Consider the following 23208-nt stretch of genomic DNA (forward strand, 5'->3'; position numbering starts at 1 on the left):
GAAAGGTGGCTGTAGTCAGGTAAGGTCGGTCTCTGTCTCCAGGCAGCAACTGACAAAACCAGAGGACACATCCTTAAGCTGCAACAAGGGAAATACAGGTTGGATATTAGGAAAAGGTTTTTTATGGAAAGAGTGATAAAGTTCTGGAATTGTCAGCCCAGACATGGGGGAGTCACCATCCCTGGATGTGTTTAAAGAAAGACTGGATGTGCCATTCAGTGCCACGATTTAGTTGAGGTGTCAGGGCATGGGTTGGACTCGATGATCTTTAAGGTCTCTTCCAACCTTGCGATTCTGTGATTCTCTGGAAGCACTCAAGTGCTCATCACTCCTCATAAAGTCAGTCAGACGAGATCCGAGACAGAAGATGCAAACTCACTCTCTGCCATCCCCTCTTTCCATGCCAACTTACAAGCAAAGGACTATTTAAGTTGTTAGCAGAAATCTTCACTGATTAACTTACACTGCATTTTAAAGTTTTAAAATCCATCCAGGAATAGCCCAGATTTTGCATAAAGATCTGCACTACTTCAGCTCACAGGCAGAGTATTCTCTGCTTGTTGGATAATGAAGTGCAAACTGTATAAATCTGCTGATCCAAAATACATAATTAGTTAAAATGCAGAGCTAGGCAGGAATGCAGAGAGATCAATGAATAAAGCTCCTCCATCAGCTTGTTTGCCTTTCTGATTACTCCAGCAAACTTAGGCAAGTTTGGACACCAACTTCCCAGGGTTAGAGAAAGGTTAGCTTTCTGCATCCAAAAATATTTATTTATACTACACAAGTGTAAGGAAAAAAAACTTCAGTAACTCTTCTTCTCTAGAGGAATAGCAAATACCACATGAACAGCATGCCATGTCTTGAACTAGGTCAACATTTCTTCCACAGTCCTGGGAAAGCATTAGCCTTTAGCCATGACTTCCAGGGACAGATCTGGTTGGGAGGTCTAAGAGGATTGCAGTTCCTCTGCCAGAACAAGGAGCTGACAAAGAGAGGAGCTCTGCTGGACTTCATAGTTACAAACAAGGAAAGATTGCTCAGGGATGTGAAGGTCAAGCCAGCCTTGCCCCTAATATTATGGTGGGGTTCAGAATCTGGAAAGGATGGAGCAGGATTCCAGCTCTGGACTTGAAGAAAGGAGACTTTGCTTTACAGGACTGTATCCCATACGATTCTTCCAAACATATCACTGAATAAGCCAATGAGGCCCAGGAAAGTGGGTTAATATTCAGAGTTCATCTCCTCCAAACTGAGAAACAGTTCATCCCATCTGGCAGGAAATCAAGCAAAGGCAGCATGAGGCCTGTGTGGATAAACAAGGAGTTCCAGATGTAACTTGGGCATGAAAAGGAAGTCTATAAGAAGCACAATAAAGGGGAAATCATGAGGGAGGAAAATAGAAAAATTATATGAGCATGCACGGATGGGGTTAGGAAAGCCAAAGGTCTCTTGGAATTCAGTCCAGTAAGGGCTGTAAAGGGCAGGAAGAAGGGCTTCTATTGGGTGTTTTAGCAGCAAAGGAGAAATCGGGAAAATATGTGCACATTACTGAATAAGGCAGGCAACATAGTACAAAAACATGGTAAAGATCAAAGTATTCAGTGCCTTCTTTACCTTGGTTTGCAGAGGAGACCATTGGGAAAAATTGGCATAAGAAAGAATTACTCTTGCTAAAGGGGGATCAGTTTAGAGCACATTTAAGCAGACTGGAGATCCATCCTGTCTTCAAGGATGACAAGAAAGACAGTCAGGGGAACTACACAGTGATGGGAAGGGATGGAGCAAATAATCTTGGAAACAATTTCCAAACATCTCAAGGACATGAAGGCGATTTGGAGTAGTCAGCATGGATTTACAAAAGGAGAGTCATGTCTGACCCACCTGTTGACCTTCTACAAGGATGTGACTGGCTTGGTGGATGAGTGGAGCTTCTTACTCACCTGCTTCTGGATCTTTATCTTCACTAATCCCTCTGGCAGTCTCTCATTCTCACAGCTGATGAAAAAAGGGCTAAATAATTGGAGAGTGAGGTGGCATGCTGAGGTGACTGAAAGCTGGCAGAACTGCTGAGGTCAGTGCTGGAAGCAGTGACATGAAGTCCTGCTGGAGATGTCTACCCCAGGGGTCAATTCTAGGACAATATTGCATGAGCATCTCAATTACTGAACTGGGTGATGGGTAGAGTGCAGCCTCTGCTAGCTGGCAGATGATACAAAACTGGGATGAGTGACTGAAACACCACAGGACAGTGTCATTATTCAGAGAGACCTGGGCTGGAGAAATGACCCACAGGAACCTCAACAAGTTCAGTACAGGAAAATGTCAAATCCTGCACCCAGGGAGAAATAATCCCATGCACCAGGAAAGAGTGGGGTCTGAGCATCTGGAGAGCAGCTTTACAGAGAGTCCTGGTGGGTAGCAAGTTAAACATGAACCAGCAATGTGTCCTTGTGGCAAGAAAAGCCAGCAGTATTTATGACTGCATTACAAAGAGCACCACCACCAGGCCCAGGAAGTTGATCCTTCTTCTTAACACTGGAGAGACACATCTGGAATACTGAGTAAAATGCTGGGCTCCCCAGCATGATAGAGACCACAGACATGGTCTGTGAATTAACAGACTGGCATATCTGTCACAAGAGAAGCAGAGTTGGGACTGTTCAGCCTAGACAAGAGAAGGTTCCCATGTACCTTATCAATATGGATCAATACTTGATGGGGAAGTGAAGAAGATGGAGACACATCTCTCTCAGTAATGTCCAGAAAAATGACAAGATGCAGTGAGCACAAACTGAAATATGGGAAATTCCATTTAAACATAAGAAATAGCCTTTTTTATTCTATGGGTGATTAAAATACTGTAACAAGTTTCCCTTGTTCAAGTGGTTGTGGAGTCTCCATCCTTGGAGATGCTCAAACTGGACACTCAAACTCGACACAGTTGTGAGCCACCTGTGCTAGCTGACACTGCTCTAAGCACAGGTGGTTGGATAAGAAATCTCCAGAGGTTCTGCCCAGTCTCAGCAACTCGGATTCTGTGAAGAAGGTCAGAGTCTACGTCAAGCTATAAGCACACTAACAAGTTCTCTCAAAGTATCATAGGTTATGAGTTTAGCACCTGGAGACATATGCTCCCTGGCCTTACCTTTGGGGTATTCACACCTTACTACAGGCTGCTGATGAGTGACACCACCACATCACACTATGAGGCTGAGTCTGACCCTGAATGCTAAGATACCCCCCTCAGACACCTCTGTATGTTCTTAAAGACAACTGCCTTTGCATTTGCATCCACAATCATGGCAAACAAGTACCTTCTTTTATGCACCTAATTTTGAACAGCAAGCCTGCTGCACTAGTACAGCCAGTCTTCTGCATTCAGTCCGTTCTCTAAATGCATCCCTATGTGCAGTCAAATAAATAAGTGATGATCAAGTGTACAAAAATAACAAAGATTATTGGCCTTGTCCAGAGACCTACAGAATTTAACACCTAAATAACACAGCTTTTAACTAAAGGAACACTGGGGATGCCAAAAGGTTGCATTGGTAAAAGCTTCCATTTTCATGCCACAGAGGTGCTGTGGTCTGTCTGTCTACTAAGGTGTTTATATGAATAAGGCACCACATAGATATAAAAAAGTACTTAAAAGTTATCCAGCAGTATGTCACACCACATTAGCACTTTCTGGACTTTATAGGAGTGTCTATTACCAAAGGCAAATGAGACATACTTTAAAGCTATAAAAGTATTCCTGACAGACTGGTCTTAAAATACTTCACATTGCTCACAAAAGTTTGTGTATTAATATAGTATATACCTACCAGTCCTTGATTCTACTTGATTCTACTGCTCATAGCAATAGTGGTTGAGACAGAGCTACTTTTAAATACTATATATGTCTGTGAATGTATATAAATATATTTCATCTATTAAGAGTAATTCTAAAGTATATAGCAACAATATTCTTTTTAACTAATTTAGTATCATTTGATACCAAGAACTTCCTCAACCACTATTACTGAGACAGAGCTATGCAACACCTCTCACTAATGTGTAATATTAATATATAATATATTTAGCATTCCCTTTCTCTCCTTTGAGTAAGTCCCTTTAATTGGAAATGGGCAGGTGGGAAAGTTCTGTTGGTTAAAGCTCTGCTGATGCACACAGAGGACAAAATATGTAGGCTGGTAAAGAGAGGAAGAATTCTCTATAAAAATGTAATTGTATTCTTGAGTTTATTTATTTATTGATATAAAATAAAAATTGACAGGTTTTATTTGATCCTTCTGAGCACTGGAAAATATGATTTCTTAGCTAACTACTTTTGAGTGTGTTTGTGTATACTGAGCAGGTGCAGTCAGAATGCCATCCAGCTAAGTTTAGAAAATTTTCAGATGTGTCGAAAAACCCCCCAAAACCCAGCACACCCAGTACCTCCCTTTAATTTCAGACAAATTAGAATTGCAGCCTTGAACTCTAAAAAGCTAAATGTACCTTTCCCTCATCTTGAATTTTTTATTTCAATAGTTTTCTAGTATGTGTATTAAAACCTGAGAATGACAGACAGACAAGAGGGAAGGCTTTATGCCAAGGAAGAGAAGATTTGGTTCAAATATAGAGCATTTTGATTTGTCTGATTGCTTTATTTAAAGAGCATACAATAGAAATCTCACATTCTGTTTGATGGTGGGAGCATTGCAGTACAATTTTCTGTAAGAAAAGTATTCTTTTAACAGTATCTTTGGTGGATTTGATTAAATTACTTTGGGGAGGTTGAAGGGCTCTAGGCTGAGGTATGGAAAGAATTTTTTCTATGCCAGTTTTTGTTTCCTTGGAGAACAGATATATTTTGGATAACATAGAAGAAATTCCATCTCCCTTATGTGTAAGCTCACTTTCAGAAAACAGAGATATAGCTTAAACTGTATTAACTGAAATATATGCCATACTTTACAAAACATGGCTAATAATTTATTGAAATAATTATACAGTGAGGGTTATTTTTTTCCAATTACAGTATTTATTTAGTCTTAGCTTCCATAGCTGCATTAAGAGAGGTGTTGATTGATCAGTGCCAGGGAATGTTCCCAGGGCTGAAACTCAAGCATCAAGCCCATTAAATTGAATTAGAACTGTGCTGGTGATGGCTTTGGCCTGGACAAACTATCACTCTTCCAAAATATTTTCTGGGCATGGTTTGTAAATTAGAATGGGCCAAGAACCATTCCCAGTAAGTAATTTGGACATTGCCATTTACATTCCAAGAGACTTTGAGAGTGAGGACGTGGGCTTCGCCATGCCAGTTGGCCTGGGGAGCAAGGAACCATCCTGGTCACATGTAAGAGATGAATATAGATAAAATGGAGGGGTCCAAAACCAGAATAATGTTTTCAGTGTCTCATTAGAGTCAAGTGTTAATTTTCTGGTTTTGGTTGTTTTCATCTACAGCGAAGCTAGCAATGAATAGGAGAGGGATAGCTGCCAAGATTTTTCAAGTTTAATCCTAAAAACAAACTGAAACATCACCCTTCAGTGCCAGCTCAGACTTGTGCCAACAGCTGGGTGTTCTGGAGACTATCATTCCCTTCAAGATCACACTCTTTCAAAACAGACATGCAAATATGAACAATAACAAATATGAAGTTATTAGTAATTAGCTTTTATGTTCCTCTGGAGAGCTAGATGGAGCACAGGTATCTGGGTCTGCTCCACGCTGGCTGACAGCACATGGCACATGGGAGCATACAAACCTGAGCTTTCAGTCCAAAGATAAAGAAGCTCCTAAAAGAGGGGGCCAACATATTAGGAGCCTTGAAAAGCAAGCAAACTGGATCACTGTCTGGGGGCCCAATCTAAAGTTGGTTGGATCCTACCCTGTACAAACAATGAGAGGAAATGCTACAGGTCTTTTGTAATTCCTGTCTCTCTCTGACCAAGGGCTATTTCTCCATCTTTGTCAACAGCATTCCCAATGAGAAGGGTTTCTCCTGAGGAAGACTGCTAGAAAAACCCAGGGATTCACAGGAGTGATTAATACAAAAATTGCTTTCAATCACAAACAAATGAAATACGTAAATTAAAAAAAAATTATGAACAGTTTCCGTATTGGCTCTGGCCAGTTTGATATTAGGAACTTCTGAGTCCAAGGCCAGTATCATCAACACTGCAGTGAGGGGGCGTCAGCTTTGAAGAACAAAACATTTTATAGCTCAGTTTGCTCCTCAGCCTTGCGACTCCCACATAGAGCACATGACCATACCCCTCTAGAACCAGAAATAAGGGTGGGTTTTTTTGAAAAGTGTTTTGGGCTGTTATTCTCTGGCAGGTAAACCTGCAATTCAGTTTTCAGTTCATAATTTCTGAAGCAGAAATGGGTTTCAGAAAACAATTTATCTTGCATCATTTCACTGTTATATGGAAAAAGAAGAAACAATACCCCCTGAAATCTCCAAGTCCATATTTTCAAGTATTGAACCCACATCAAATGTCAGAAAACTAACTAATTAAAATAACAATTTAAAAACTGCTAGTTTCCTAAAGACTTGTATCTTCTCTTATGTAGTTAAAGAATCTTTAACTACCTGGTAGTCCAACAGAATACCTTACTCATAATTCATGAGATATAACATTTTTGTATACATATAGTTACATGCAGTTTGTTTTGTAAACTATTTGTTTACATATAGTTATTGACACAGTATTCCACATATGCCTGGTTAAAATTTATTTCTGTAACTAATACCATTATTTTCAAACCTGTCTATTTCAGATAGCAGCTGGACAGAGAGGAAGAGAGGGGTCACTGCTCACTGTGTGCCAGGAGCCTCTGGGCAGGACAGACCATGTGCTCCCACAGGAAATATTGCCTCCTTGGACAAGCCAGTGTCCTGGCTGCCCACCCCCACCATGGGGCTCAGTGGGCTTCTCTTCCCTCCCTTCAATATCTGGGACAGCTCTTATGGGAGTGCCAGGCATCAGCTCCTGCCCTTTGCCAGGATGTGCTCTTTCAGTCAGCGCCAGGGATTCTAAAGAGGCTGCCATTGCATCTCCACCTCTCTTATTCACAAAGAAATTCAACCCACATAATAAATTGGCTGTAAGCATTTGGCTGGCAGCTATCTGGAATGCTGTGGTTGCTATAAAACCTCAGGTTTAAAAATCACTGTGACCCTGAAAGGAAGTCCAGGTGCTAGAAAATAAAGTTATGGACATCATGGAGAGATCATTGAAAGACAGAAACTGCAAAACAAAAACAAAAAAAACTTTTTTTTTTTTTTTGTTTTTTAATTAAGGCAGCTGAGAAAGTATAGTTATGGTCAGAAAATTAAATGTACTACTGGATTTGGCAGTGTTAAGTTTACATTGAACTTGATCACCTTAAAGATATTTTCCAACCTAAATAATTATACCATTCTACAATAATCCTTTCCTTTTTCACCTTTTGACCATGCACTAAGATAGGTTTTTCTGGAATTATTAACACAGTCACCAAGGCCATAATCAGCTTTTGAATCCAAATGTGCCAATTCAGTTTCACTTCATCAAGCGGGTCTCCAGACCTTTCCATTTCTTCATTTTAGCTGTTTTCCTCCTCTGTGATACCATTTTCTGGTGTTTTGCACTCTTGATACCATCACGTTGACTATAGACATGGGAAGTCTTAGGCTGTGGGGGTGTGCACAGTGCATGCTGGGTGGGATTTGGAAGGGAGAATGCTAAAAAAACCTGATCCATTTCTGGACTCCCACAGTCCTGCATGAGTGCAGCAGCCCAGCTCTAAGGTCATGCTACTGCCAAGGGTTGCAGTGGACCGGACTGGCAGGAATAGAATGTTTTCAAATTTTTTTCAAAATTTATCCAATAATTAAGAAAGTATATTAAGAAACTTTAAGCCCTAGAATTGGGTTTTCAAGTGTTCTTTGTGCCTAAGCTGCAGACATAACTAGTGTGTGTTAATTCAGTTTCTACACATATTGTCCATGCCTTAGGAGTCAAGGGCTCCCAAATGTACAGTCGATCAAACGCTTCAAAGCGATGCAGAGTGAGACACAGACATGCTTCTGTCCATGCCATACTGCTACTGTAACTATAGCACATTAGTGATCCCCTGCTGCAAATAACACATCCCCAGTGTTGTTTAAGCACTTCAGAGGCAGCCGCCATGGTATCTGGTTACATTCTTTGGGTGAGGTCATGCCATGAGAGCAATTCCACTGCAGACTGCAGACAGCACTTACCCTTTCTTGTGTTTCTACGTCTGCCTTGCATGAATTGAAGAGCTAATCTTCTTCCAGAAATGCTGCATTCCAGCCTAGAGACCCTGGCTATTTTGTCTGCTATGCTGAAACAACCCAACTTCAGTGCTGAAAATAGGAAAAGCAGCTGGTGGGCCTTAAAATTTTACTCTTACAAACCAGATTTACTTCTCCAGGGGTTCTTTTTAGAATTTCAGTTTAATCTGGAAGACTGGATCCTACCAAATCTTCTTCTCTTAAAATTTGGTAGCAGCACATATTAATTTCAGGTCTTTCAAACCAGTAAATATTCAGAATACCTGTAAATTGTCATGGCTGAAAAACACACATACATGGTTCTATCTCACTTTATATTTCCTCACTGATTTTTATTTTATGTAAATATTTTGCAGTGTTAGCCTTAGTCTTACTCTTCACTATTTTGGTGAGGTTTGTGCTCTTGTAGTATAGCTACAGTCAAATGAAAAGCCTACAGATGCTGGAGCTGCCCCATTGTTGGACAATGGGCACAGACAGAATACTTTCTGATATGGACTGACAGGTCTGTTCTCAGATGGCTACAGATCTACTAGGAGAGGTTAAGACCTCTTCAAACAGGTGATTTTCTCTCAATGACTTTTGGCCACACTCTCCGTGGCACGAAGGTGGGAGGAAAGGCCCACCAGCCTTCACACGCAGATGGAGTGCAGTGGAAGAGGCAAGAGAAATGGGAACTGACTCCCCTGCACATTCCCAAGGAGGTTCTGTGGCTGCAGTGCCTTTAGCTGAGCAGGTTTAGGTGGTGGCAGGAAGGACAGATGTGTGTGCAGAGATGCTGAGTGACATGGTGTCTGTCTGCTTGGGGGCTGCTGCTCTGGCTGCTCTGGGGATAAGGCCACCCAACCTCCAGCGAGGAAGTCTACTCCTGCCTTAACACAGCAAATCCAAGCCTGCCTCAGGAATAGGTCTGCTTTACTTTAGTCAAGTCTTGCTAACCAATGTCTCTCAGGATGAGGCTATAGACATTCCCTTAACACCTGCAATAGCTATGTTGTGTAGTTATAAACTTAGACTTACCACTGGCTTTTACACAAGTTTCTAATGATGCAATTAGCTGATACTATTCAAGGTTATAATTTTAGTTATTGCTTGATGCAGTTAGGTATCTAATTGCTTATTATAGTTGATTACTTACATTGATTACATTACTTTGATTATAGGGTTTGTTATATGAACTGATTGCTCTGTCTTGATTGTAATGATGTTGTGCCATGTGAGTAATTAACGTTTCCACAAGAATTTAAGAACTGTTTATTCTGTTTCTGGTAATGTGACTCAAATACATAAAAAACTGTTCCATCTCCTTCCTATAGCCTTAATGCTATCAGAATATGTAAGACATCACTGAACCACAGAATATTCTGAGTTGGAAGGGACCCGCAGGATCCCACACAGGGATCAAACCTGCAGCCTTGGCATTATGAGCACCATGCTTTAGCCAACTGCACTAATCTCATATAAATCTCTAAGTATACTACTGCAAGAAGTGTTATTTTGAAAGACATTAGCCTTTAAACAGCTGAAATACTGAATATCCTGCTGACTGAGATGTACAGAGGTTTAATTTATAATGCTCTTTTGGATTTATTTTATAGCAAAGGGAAGGAAAAGAGGCTGCACCAAATACACCTAATTGAGCAATATATAAATATATTGAATATCTACACTACAAATAAAATGCTGGAGGCTTGATAAACATTGCAGTGTTGGTTTTAATTTTCAGGGCATGGCACAACATATCCCTATTATAATTTAATTAATGTAATAACAACTTTATGCATGACATTTTTATGTTAGGTATTGAGCAGAAAACAGCCAGAAAGCAGGTGTTTATGCCCAGCAATTTGCTGTGAAAGCTCCCTATAATTCCTGTAACAAGGAGATCCCCACTGCCTCATGTCAGCCAGGCTGACAGCTCTCATCCAAATGGGAGGAACTGCAGGACTGGGACCCAAAATGTAAGAGAGGAAAAAATGAGAGAAACCACTCCATGCAACCTTCTCCATGAGAGAAACCTCAAGAGGAATGAAAATACACAAGTTTTAAAAGTAAAATAGTCTAAGCAATTAGTGCAATGTTTCATGAATGCCTGAACTGCTCAGATGCAATTAGCTTTTTCTCATCTCCACTGGCTTGTCATTTTGAAGCTCACATGAATTTCAGAAGATCAGAAACGTTGAAATGCATAGCACTCAGTGCTCTAGAGGTGAAGAAGTCATTGGATATACTGATGGCTGGGAATGTGGACAGAACTGCACTGAGCCATACAAGAACATTCTAGGCAGATTAGGTAAAAAAAAATTCTTAATTACGTTACCTTCTTGGAATTTATCATAAAATATTAAATAAATACATTACAAGTGTAGTTCCATAATCTAGCAGAGGTGAGGCAACACATTTTAATAAGCTCTTAACAGAGCCATAAATAATCATCAATCAAAACTTTGTTGAATACCTGGGAACATAGACATTATATGCAACTGGATAATCATCCACCCACAGAGAGAGAAATTCCTGCTCCATGATAAGATTATTCATACTAATCGTGGCTTCTTCTTAAAGATGAAGCAATAAAACCTTTTGCTAGGGCAAATTGCAGCATACTGAAACACCCTTCATTAAACCCTTAATTTTTACTCTAGTAGAATATGAGGACTTCAGATGCATGTGAATAAACAGTGCCTTTATTATTTTTTTTTTTTTTCAACTCCACTGGTTTCTGTACTGGGCAACTGAAAACAATGTTTTTCCTTTGAGAAATTATGAAAAAACTATGAAGCATTTTTGCTGCAATCTGAAGTCTGCATGTGGTTATTTTCGCTCCCTCTATATGTCTGTGTAGAAGCTTTGAATTTTTTTCATAGAAAATAAACATCTGTTGTTAGTCTAGAAACATTTCTGAGAATAGGAAACAATAAAGGAAATTATCTTCTCCTGGCAGCACATCAGAGTGAGGTACATTATGCTTTTCAGAACAGACTGCAAGCTCTTTGCCCCAGTCACCCACCTTTCTGGGGATTAAAGTGTAATTAACTTGCTTTGTGCACTTTGCATAAATTCCATCATGGCCTGTGCTTTGCAAAGCAATGAAGTAAAGATGAAGTAGACAATAGATCTCCCCTGACCCAAGCTCCTATTCTGCATTGCTGAACAAGTTCTGCTGTCTCTGCCACTCACCTGATTTTTGGATGTATAGAAGCCACACAGATGCAAAAGTCAATATCTATGTACAAATGCAGAAGAGTATAATCTATGGGAACTAAAATATCAGTGTAATTTTAAATTTGGATCCAATCCTTCTCACTTTTTCACATCTCATATTATTTCTTGCATTAATAATATGATTGTTAATATCAGTAAAATGTGTAGAATTTCCCTATCCTACTTCCTTATTTCTGGAGTTCTGGAGATTTATGATATACTCAATGGAATTCATGCCTATCTAATTCACTAGAAGCAAAGCTAAAAGAAAATAATTTAATTTTCAGAGCCAAAGAAATTGGAAATGCCATACTTGCTACAACCCCAATGCACTAAAAATTCTGCCCAGTTGTACACTCACATTGTGGTCTCTGTACATCAGGATCATGCAATTAAATGGCAGTGGCATTTAGCCATTAGCTTTCAAATATTCAAATGTGTGGGTCCTTCCCTTAACACTTTCCCACAGTACAAACTTCCAATTTAAAATAAAAGAGTAGTCTTCCTTCCTTGTAGTAAGATGATCTTACTGCATCTTCACAGAACTCTTCCCCCAAAGATGCCTTTCTGCAGTTTGAATGACCAAAGCAATGACATTAATGAGAGATCTCAGTTTGGGCTGTTACTCTCAAAGAGGGAAGCCAATGGACCAGTGTTTATGTCAGGGGCCTAGGGAATCCTGGACCAATCCTTGCAATCCTTGGTTTTGTCAGCAGTGAAGGCATTTGTCCTACACAGTGGCGCAGATGGGAAAGGAACTCGAACCTCTCTTTTCCCTTCTCACCAACAAGTGAATTCCTCTTTGGTTTCCAAACACACTGTGTGTTCTGCCTAATGGTTTAGACATTTCTTTTTGGTTGGCAAAATACCAGTCCTTTCCCCTCAGGAGAACAAGTCACAGCAGGAAAGAAAAAAATAGGATTTTAAAGAATTTGCAATTTGGCTAAACCTGAAAGGAATTTCAGGGATTAAAAAAAAAAAAAAAAAAACCCAAAGAAAATTGTATAAACTGGGGGCTTTGTCCCTGCCAGTGTGAGAGTCTCTGCAAACTCAAAGGGAATCACAAAAGGTTCTCAAAAAAAAAAAAAAAAAAAAAAAGTTGCCATTATTTTTCTTACTGCAAAATATTTAGTAACCAAACTAATACATACTACCAGCTCCTCCGTAATGTCAATATATTCAAGGTCAATGCATAATACTTACCTGTCTGGAAACAGAGGAATATCATATTGCAGATTTGGGGTACAAAAACCCTGCATCTGTGTTCTTAGACCAGAAAACATTAGCAAGATGGCAGTTTGGTTGAAAAATCCCTGGATACATCCAATATAAATTAATGTATTGAATGCATTCATCACTGGGTTGTCTTGCATGTTATCCTCCATGTGAGGAATAGTGGTTTTAGTAGAGATAGTTTTTAAGTTATGTTCATGTTAAAGATTGCATTTCCTCTGTTGATTTGAAGACCAGCAAACCTGGATCAGAAATCTTAATAAATGGTTTTCAAGTGTTTTTAATCTATCAAATCCTAAACATTTTCCAGCAGAGGACAGGTTCTGGCACCACACAGACAGGAGGTAATAGAGTTTCTACCTGACTGTAAAAATAGTTCAAAGGAACCTTCCTTGAAGACCCTTCTCTATAATGATGTCCCGAATAACAAAGCCTAAATAATTTCATGCCAAGACATATGCTTAAAGTTAATAATCTCTGGATATGCTTCATAAGATTCCACAAAAAGAAGCTTGAGATTTAGGTATTTCAGTGATGGAGAATTATCCATAACCTTGACAAAGCTGCTTCCATAATTCATTCTTGTAAAAACCAAGTCTGCTCCATGGTTTCAATCTCTTTAGCATTGATTTCAACTCAGTGTATTTCTTTTGTTTTTGTTTCAGAGACTAAAAGCCCTCTGCTGTCAGATAAACTTTGACTACACAGATACCTTAGAAAGGTCATGATCAATTTACCTGTCAACATTTTCTATGTTAAATAAAACAAAACAAACTTCTGAGTACTTTTTCTAAAAGCTACCACTTCAGATTTCAGATTTTTCTTCTCCAAAACTCTTTCCAAGTCAATCAGGTCTTTGGCAAAGCACCAAGAAATACCAGAGTTGGAATCAGTAATCTAGCACTGGTCCCACAGGCTATTCCTATACCCACAGGCTATTCCTATAAAATAAAAGCCAGAGATCAAACTCCACACAGTCTCACCACTTTGCTCTCACCAACACAGCTTAGTCTAGTGTCTAGTTCAGATCTGGTTTCAAAATAGCTTGTGGGGGTGGTCTGAAACTCTTCTGTAATGTCAGTACCTTCTCTTCTACTAGATGTCCTTCTGATTTCTGTTGTGAGGCTTTTGGCTTATTTACCTCTGACTAATTTACCTTACACAGGACTGGGCACTCCCAGGTTGTAATGTGCTTCACAGGGAAAATATATCTGTGTAACAGGAAAAAAATGATAGTACAACAGGTTCCAAACTCTTCAGGTCCTCCAGGAAAATTCTTTTTCAAAGTATTTGCCCTTTGATTTAAAGTATAGTCAACTGCATTTGGATGTGTGAATGGGGTTGTCTTGCAGCACAAAAGAAAACTCTTGGTAGATGGCTTAAGCTGGTTGCAAGAATCCTCCTTTGCTCCAACCCTTGAACTAAGTTCATAAAAAATAATTAATCCCACCCTGTAAATGGCTGGTACTCTAGGAATGCAATCTGTGCTTCAGTGCCAGATGCAAGGTCTAATACTAGAATTAATACCATGGGATAGTTGACCATTGGCATCAAAATGTACTGGTTGCAAACTTAAGCACTCTGTATTTAGGAAGTTCACCAATGAAACAGTTTTACCTCAGTGGACCATCAATATTAAAATCACTACTGAGCTAGTGCTAGTTTGCAGTTAAAAATGTTTAGTACTCACTCTGCTAAAAATAAAAAATAGAATTGCAAAGCCTTTCAGAGAGTCACAGAATAGTTTGGGATGGAAGAGACCTTTAAAGTCCATCTAATAACAGCTAACATCTTCAGCTCGACCAGGCTGCTCAGAGTCCTGTCCAACCTGACCTTGAACGTTTCCAGGGATGGGGCACCTACCACCTCTCTGTGCAATCTGTTTCAGTGTTTTATCACCCTCATTGTAAATAATTTATTCCTTATATCTAACCTAAATTGACCCTCTTTTAGTTTAAAACTTTGTCCTATCACAACAGGCCCTGCTAAAAATTTTGTCCCTATCTTTCTTATAGGCCCCTTTAGGTACTGGATAGCCCCAGTCTGGTTTCCATGAAGCCTTCTCCTCTCCAGGCTAAACAACCCCAGCTATCTCAGCCTGTCTTCATAGGAATGGTGCTCCATCTCTCTGATCATCTTTGTGCCCTTCTCTGGACTTGCTCCAAGGGATCCATGTCCTTTCTCTCCTGATGAGGACTCTACAGCTGGATGCAGCACTCCAGGTGGGGTCTCACCCGAGCAGATCAAAGGGGCAGATCACCTCCCCTGACCTGCTGGACATGCTGCTTTTGATGCTTTTCATGGTATGAGCTATGCCATGCAATTATATTAATGAGTCATACACAATGGAAATGGAATTAAAAGTAATTAGGTGTAATTTTGTCTTATGTGGCAATATGGAGAACACAAAATGCATTTAGTGTTGTTCTCCAGAGAGTCTACCTAATTTAATTCCAGTGAGAAATTACTCTTTGAGTTGTGTTAGACATGGAATGAAACTATTTGGTTTTTTTTTCTTCAATGGGAAAGCCAACAGGCTTGCTCAGAACATTTTCAAATGGCTTTTTAGAGGATCTGGCCTCTAGTGTGCAAGACTGTGGCCTGTGTTACATGCCATGGGCATATGAAGCCTCCCTCTAGTAAAATGTAGCGGGTGGCCACCCCTGCTGCCATCCTTGCCTGAGTGTCTGTAACCGGCATGAGAAGTTCCAGGGATGGGAAGGGGATTGACATCCTCGGTCACTGCATATGCAACCACCATGTGTGGCTGCCGGCTCCGAGGGCACACACGCAGCAGCACAGGCCTCGGGGAGCAGCTGGGAGCCCAAAGGTCTCTGCTGGGAGCCCACAGGTCTCTGCTGGGAGCCCAAAGGTCTCTGCTGGGAGCCCACAGGTCTCTGCTGGGAGCCTACAGGTCTCTGCTGGGAGCCCACAGCCACTGCTGGGAGCCCACAGGTCTTTGCTGGGCAGGGGTCACTGCTGGGCAGGGGTCTCTGCGTCTCTGCTCTTAGCAGAGAAATCAGTAGATCTTCATCTCGCAGAACGTGTTTATAATGTAGCTATCTGTTCATTAGGTCAGGGCTGCCAATTTACATTACTTAATACAGCAGCTTTGGAGTTCTACCAACCAGAGCCCAATTTGCATGAGCATCCCCCTCATTAAAGACTCCATTTTCCCATTGCCTTGTGTCTGTGCCTTACAGAAAGTGAATTTACATAATGCCCATCTTATCAAACAGTATTTTGAGTTAACATATATAAAGAGAAAGCAAATATTTCAAGTTCAAATTTCTAAACTCCCAGATCAGTAGGTAATTACTCAGCTGATATACTTCAGCAGTCCACTAGCTGCACTTAAACCATATGGGTGAAGATCCTAATCTAGGAGTGTTTCAGTATCCTCTAGCTCAGCTAAGTTCATTCTCAAGTTCATTTCAGGGCTTATCACCTGATGATATATTCTCTTTTAATTAACTCCTTAAGCCATCACTATCAAGAGGAAGAAATGAGGTCAGCTGAAAATTTACAGAAGAGGAAGGGAACAACTTAACACTGCTTGGTTTGGTGTGCATTTTAGATGTCAAAATGGACAAGCAACCTTCCACAGCACCCAGCTTTCCCTTCACAGAATCACAGAATAAACTTGGTTGGAAAAGGCGGTTTCCTCACTTCACACCTGGACTTCTTGCTGTTGGCAATATTAGGTTCTTCATGGAGCACAACAGCAAAGCTACAGATCATGTGGCAATGGCCAAGGCTTAGAGCCATGAATAGGAGGTCATAGCTACTGCAGAGAATGCGAACCTGTGGTGGAACGGGGCATCTCCCTGTGTGGTGGGAGGACGTTGTTGAATGATCTCAAAAAGAAAACCTGCACTATTCTCATCTGCTAAATAACGAAATGTCTCAAGCAAACACAAATGCACATCAGTTCCTTTAACCACCGTATTTTTCTGAAATAACATCACTGCACTTTAATTTCAACTTTGATTTATTTTACTTTATTCTGGTTTGCTTGTTTTTTTCTTTTTAAGGTGAATTATATCTGCATTATTTCTTAGGTAAGCTACTGCTATTTTAAATTAAGCTACATTTCCTTCAGTGTTTTTAATTTTATAAGTGGTGTGATCCAGAGCTTTCTATAAAGCAAAGTAAGTCTTAAATAATGTAAGCATCTCTTTTCTGAAATACATCCATTTCTTGGAAGAATTTTTTTCAATTTCATGCCCTCTTGGGAAGGAAATAAACCAGAGAAATCTATTTTATTATTCTATTCACAGTTTTATAAAAGCAGGAGAAAATGCGCAGCAATAATAGTCTTCATTCCACTGCAGGCACATAGTAAGAAAAATCTGTAATTATGTGATTTGTCCTCTTCACATCCTGCCCAGCTCAAATGAAGCTAAAAAGAAAGCAAAAAGGGGGGGACACATTTCTTATTCCAAATTGATGTGAAAGATGCTGAATTTGTAGTCAGTCTGACGACTGCTTGGCTTCAGCTACCATTTCTCACAAAAAGTTGATGGCTTTAGCATAGGCACCTACTCTGACATGGCAGGAATTTGTTCTTTCCCTGACTGGAGGACAGTTTACTCCAACTCTTCAGCAGTTATGCCCCAAAGGCAGTGGACAAAATGGCAACAGCACAAGCCAGATCTGAAAAAGGCTGGAACTGCCTGTAGGGAGGAGACTGAACGTGGTGTTGCTGCTCTTCCTGAAGGAAATGAGCTGCGATGCAAACAGGCTGTAACACCGTGGCAGTGATGCCACAGTCTGCATGGCACATGTTCTTTTGATAAGGTCCCACCATTACTGTAAATTAAACTGGGAGCACACGCACACGATCATCCCTACAGACTTTCCCTGGTGTGTTAGAGAAACTTGGTGATGTACACTTTTACTTCACCTGACCCTATCAAGTTGGTTATTAGACAGAAGAGAATGAGTTGAAATGAGTGTGATCATGCTGAAATGCAAATTAGTTTTCCAAAAAATTGTGCTACTTAGTATTTCTTTGCTCTGTCATAGGTGAAGGAGACAGCAAAATACAGATGTGCAAACAGAGCTAAGCCCAAATGTAAACAACTGGCCATGGATTTCCATGAAGCCATGATTTCCAGTCACGATGTGCCTGAAGCAGGATCATGTTACTGGGTTGTACATCTCCAGCACTCCTGGAATGGATGACCAGCCCCTTCCAGCCTCCAGCTCTGCACAGGGGATGCAGTCATATCCAGTCACTGACTTAACCAGATACAGAACTGCACCCCCCAGACTGTAAGATGCTTTTTTCTTGGGTGGGTGCAATGACTTTGTGCCTTGGTGTTCTCCTACTGAAAACACCTAGAAAGGTGCGAGGAGCGACACCTGCGTCTGTGCTTGAGACTGAGCATACACTGTCCCCTGACACAGTACCTCATCTCAGAGAAGCTGTGTCTACCCTCAGCAGTGGGGGGCTGTGGCTGCACAGCTGCTCTGCAGTTACAACATGCAAGACTGTACAAGTGCCATCTGAACACTCCTAATGATCACATTAAAGCAGAACAGAAATAAGCCAGGTTCCTGGAGAATTACAGAATCACAGAATCATCAAAGGTTGGAAGAGACCTTCAGGATCATACAGTCCAACCATCAACCCTAAATCACCTTTACATCATATCCCTAAGTGACACATCCAGATGCTTCTTGAACACTTCCAGAAATGGTGACTCTACCATCTTCCTGAGCAACTTTCTCCAATGCTTAACTACTCTCTCAATATACAATCTGAACCCCCCCTGGCACAACCTTAGGCCAGTTCTTCTCAAACTTTCAAGTGGGACATAGCAGAAAAGACTGACCCTCACCTCACTATAACCACCTTTCAGATAAATAACCTCTGCTTCTCCAGACTAAACAACCCCAGTTGCCTCAGCCTCTCCAGGACAGATCCAAAATTTCAGTAAGTGTCAGTGGTTTTCCAGGGCACAACCACTGAATGTTCTGGAGCAGGGAATCTAAGTAGGAATTTGCTCCCCTCCTCTTTTAAGCAGCTCCCATGGGGCAGCTCCCTTGGCCTATGCTAATCAGATACAGTTCAACCAGGTGTCATCCAGAGCAGCTGCAGGGTAAATCCAAGAAAAAGCAGGCCATTTTGGCATCATGCAGGATCTGTATTCCACAAAACATGGCTACAATTCAGAGCATTTGTCCATGCTCACATTGCACACCTCAGTTGTTTACACCAATAGATGTCTTTTGTCTTGTGCAATGCATACGGAGCTCTGAAATCCACATTTGGTTTCTCCTCAGTACCCACACTGTTACTCCTCAGTAACAGTGAAATATAAATCAGTTTGTAACTTTATGCTCCAGGTGATCGAAAGCCTAATTATTCTGAGGTATTTGCTAGCAGAAATTCAATAGGGTCTCACTGATGCTAGTGGAGTTATGCTGCCCCTCAATGAGCATAAGCAGAAAGATGAGCAGCCTCATGGTATTTCATAGCACAGAGAGGCTCGTATACCATCATGCTGTATTATTTAGCATGCTACATCTGACCTCTAATGTCTGTTAACACATATGACTACTTATTTCCTGACAATTTTACAAATCAAAGCTCAATTAAGGTTTAGATTTTTAAGTTATTCTATCACAAAAGATAAAACAGCAAACAACACATTTCTAACATATAAACTCCATATTCAAATCCCATCAGGTGATGGTTCTCATCATTTGGTGCATTCCAAATCCCTACTGTGCCCACAAAGCAATAGGAAAGAAATGCTGGTAGTGGTTGAAATATCTTCCTTTTCTAAGCAGGTATACCTTTCAGCATGCCTTTCATGACAACATTTTATATCACCTTTCTATTTGGAATCTCCACCAGGAACTATCAAAAACCCTAATGTACTGCTAAACATAAACCAGAAGAAAATACGCTCCTGCTAGAAATGACATAAATAATCAGAATTGAAAATGACAAAATCACTGTACTTACTATGTGTCGTGCTGCAAACACTCCATCAACTATTGCACAACAGAAGGCTGCTACGGCACCAAAGCTGATAAACACGATAGAGGCAACCAACTGAGAAGAGAAAAACAGATTTAGCAATCTTTTCAGTATAATTCTTTAAGTAAAATAATTACACTAGTTTTTCTAGTATTCTGAAATGATGGTTCCCACTGCTGCAATCCACTTTAGATCAGTGTGTCAGGATGACTGCTATACACTAATAAAAAGCCAGAAATTCTTGATGCTGAGTTGACAGACCAACAAGCCTACTAGAAAAATTTAAATCTTTCAAGAGAAAACTCTTGCAGCAGGTGAGCTGCAAGAGTTAAATTCAATGGTGATTTCTTCCAAATCAACTTACTTAATAAAACAGCAGTGCTTCCATAGGGATATGGTAAAAAGTCATCTTCCTCTTGACTTACATAAATCTTTGGAGCTTTACTACATGGTAGTATTTCACATCAATAGATAAAGGCAGCTATAGTAAGTTCATAACTAACTTATGAATGATCAGAAATCTTTTAGTATCCCAAATAGCTTATGCCACAACAGAATCAGAGGTTCAGAGGACCTGTGTAAGGGCTGGGGTGTGCTGCCTTGGCCCCATCCTTGTTGGGGTTTCCAGCCTGGACAGAGCAGAGCACAGCAGAGCTCAGTGAGTGTCCCAGCTGCAGCACAGACAGCACAATGTCTTCATCATTGAAGGCATAGCTTCAGACTTCATTCTACCTCCCACAGTGCTTCATTCATTAAGCACTATTAATTCTCTCTCAGCAGGACCGTACATGGTGCAATGCAGGAGCACAGTTCTGGCACAAGCAGGGGTGGTATGGAGGCCTTGGGGAAAAAGGCTGTGCAGGTTGGACATGTTGAGCCCCCTGCCCTCTGTGCTGCAGCTCTGACAGCAACTGCAGGGCTAGAACAGCCCCACACACCACGAGCTTCCTGCCCAATTCACTCTGGAGAGGGCAACAGGACTTGAAAAGAATGTGGAGTGTATATCCACCAGGGACCAGTCACTGTGCTGTTGGAACACACTTCTGAGATGACACTGGCTTCTTCTGGGGTCACATCTGAAGGGTGCAGTGCTGTGAGCCAGGTGAGATGAAGCCCTGTAAAACCAACTGTACACTTGGCAAGGTGCTCCCCTGGGTTTGCTACCCTCAATGCCATCAGATGAGGGAGAGATGCTGACAGTCTCAAATCTCTCCCAGATTAGAAGATTTTGTGGTGTTGAGGACTCTGCACCCTGAGTTTGAAAGAGTGGGCTCCTGCAGGGTATAAGGTGAACCTAAAGTGCACTATCTGGCTCTGCTTTTTAATGTAATGTAATGTAATGTAATGTAATGTATATTTCTCATGTCTCTGTTATTTCTCAGGGAAAGATACAAGAGGAACCCTTTGAAACATCCTATATGTTGATTTTAATTTACAACAGTATTAAGTTATAGTTAATAACAACAACAGATTAAAAACATTTATTGAAAACTGACAGAACAGCATTCTTCTATTGATAGAGCACATGGAAAAGGGATTCAGTTAAGAATGTGGAACCCTTTTGTTATTAACTAGTCATTAAATGCTCCTTTACAACAGGTATTCCTGAAATGCCCAGGTACAGATGACCAAAATTATATCCATACAGTTTGTATATCCTTTTGCCTATAAAAAATCTGCATCACCTAGATGCCATTTTCACAAATTTGTAAGGCATCGCTAACTCACTTGATAAATGGACTCTTTAGATTGTGTTAGGTTAAGAACAGTACAATGGGAATAGCGCTTCCAGGAGATGCAGGGCTGCAATATTCTCAAAAGAATTTATATTGGGCAAGTAGGAGACTACAGCCATATAAGCCCACAGCTGGGATGCACAGGTCAAAGCAATATCACCCACTTGGAAGTAAGAACTCTTGGAGAATTGGCAAAAAGTACAACTTAAAAGCAGAAGAATCACATTGCTTTCGGACATACTCCTTTAATCTCGCCTTAGCTCATGTCTCATGCAATCAGAGATGAGCCAGCACTGCCTTAGGGATTGCTGTGGAATTGGAATCCTCAGCATGGGGAGAAAGGGAGCACACAAATGTGGCTGAGGTTGATGGTACTCGCTGATTTTAAGAACCTGCTGAGTTCTCCCTGCAACCAGCTCCATCTTGCTGAAACCCTAGGAAAAACACTGTCAGCGTCATCACCCTTCAACCTCAGTTTCAACCTCCCTTGGCTCTCCAGTGTGGAAGTTCATGTCTTATTAATCTGGTTGTCTAAAGATCTTGACATGCAATTCATCAGCTTGAGAAGACTGTGGACTTCTGTCACTGCAGAGTTGTGGGCTGTGCTGCCCTGCAGCAGCTGCATTTGCTATAGATCCTGATCTCTTTATTTGAAAAAGCAGCAGTGTTTAAAAGTTCTGATTAAGCCATTATTGTCTGATACCTCTATCTTGTTTTTCAAGTCATAGCAGTCAATCAAATAATTAGTGGGCTAAGCCAGGTGTTTCCAAATTGCCTGAACTCAAGATGAATTTACTGGAAGCTGACCTCAAGGTGGCTTTTCATTTCACACATGAACAATTTATTGATGATCTAAAATCTCCAAACCAACATTTTCCACTCACTGAGATAGCTTAAATCACCTAATGAGTGTGCTGGCCTTTCACTATATAGCCTTAAGAGACCCCATAAAAAGGTGCAGTAAATCGCAGTAGAGAAAGGAGCTACAGAGCTGGCTTCACACTCCTCAGTCATGTTGGAGATCATCTACACTTCCAAGGAATTGTGTGCAAGTCAAAGGTTTACAGCCAGAGCCTGCTGTTCTTCTCCATGACTACTAGCAATTACTTTAGTGAGCAGTCCCTTTAGAATCAATATTATTCCTTGACTGAAGTAATATTTATCGTGATGCCAAAGTGGCAGAACATGACACTGAGAGCTTTTTATGACTGAAATTGCCTTATGTATATATTTGAATGACAAAGTGAAAGTACAAGAGCACCACTAAAAAAATTCCTTAAAATAAAATTAGAGATTCATATTCTCTCTCAAATCTCTCATTGCTTATAAGGAATGTGAGAAACACAAAAAACCAAGTACAAAATTAATTACTTTTGAAAATTGCCAGAACAACCAAATGAAGAGCTGTTGTAAATTCAAAAGCTAATTTTCCTGAGTAGGTGACTGCTGGAGCAGTGAGTTCACAAGCCTAGGACTGCCTAGAAAGAGAAGCAATGCAGATCATTTAAAGATAGAGAATATTTGCTGACAGGTAAAAGAAATAACACTTAAAATAGATATTGATCCATCACATCATCTTATCTCTATTTTCAACAGCATTATGTTTTGTCAGGACAGCTATTCATTATTTATAGCAATATATTTGAACAGTTATTCAAGAAACAGTTTTGCTCTTGCTCTTTTATTGGTATGCAGCCAGGTTTCTCTACAGCTGTTGCCATCAGAGCATGTTTACTCCTGG

General features: G+C 40.5%; 1 protein-coding gene across 2 annotated transcripts in view; it reads right to left on the reverse strand.

Moving 5' to 3' along the window:
- TMEM255B (transmembrane protein 255B) overlaps positions 1 to 23208 on the reverse strand; it is a 67023-nt gene that overhangs the window by 18432 nt on the left and 25383 nt on the right. For both annotated transcript variants that reach the window (XM_030279484.4, XM_030279478.4), the window contains one exon: positions 19717 to 19806. In XM_030279484.4, coding sequence (XP_030135344.2) covers positions 19717 to 19806 — 90 coding nt within the window. The remainder of the gene's footprint in view (positions 1 to 19716; positions 19807 to 23208) is intronic.

Source organism: Taeniopygia guttata, chromosome 1, assembly GCF_048771995.1.
Source record: "Taeniopygia guttata chromosome 1, bTaeGut7.mat, whole genome shotgun sequence".
In the NCBI taxonomy this organism is placed as follows: Eukaryota; Metazoa; Chordata; class Aves; order Passeriformes; family Estrildidae; genus Taeniopygia; species Taeniopygia guttata.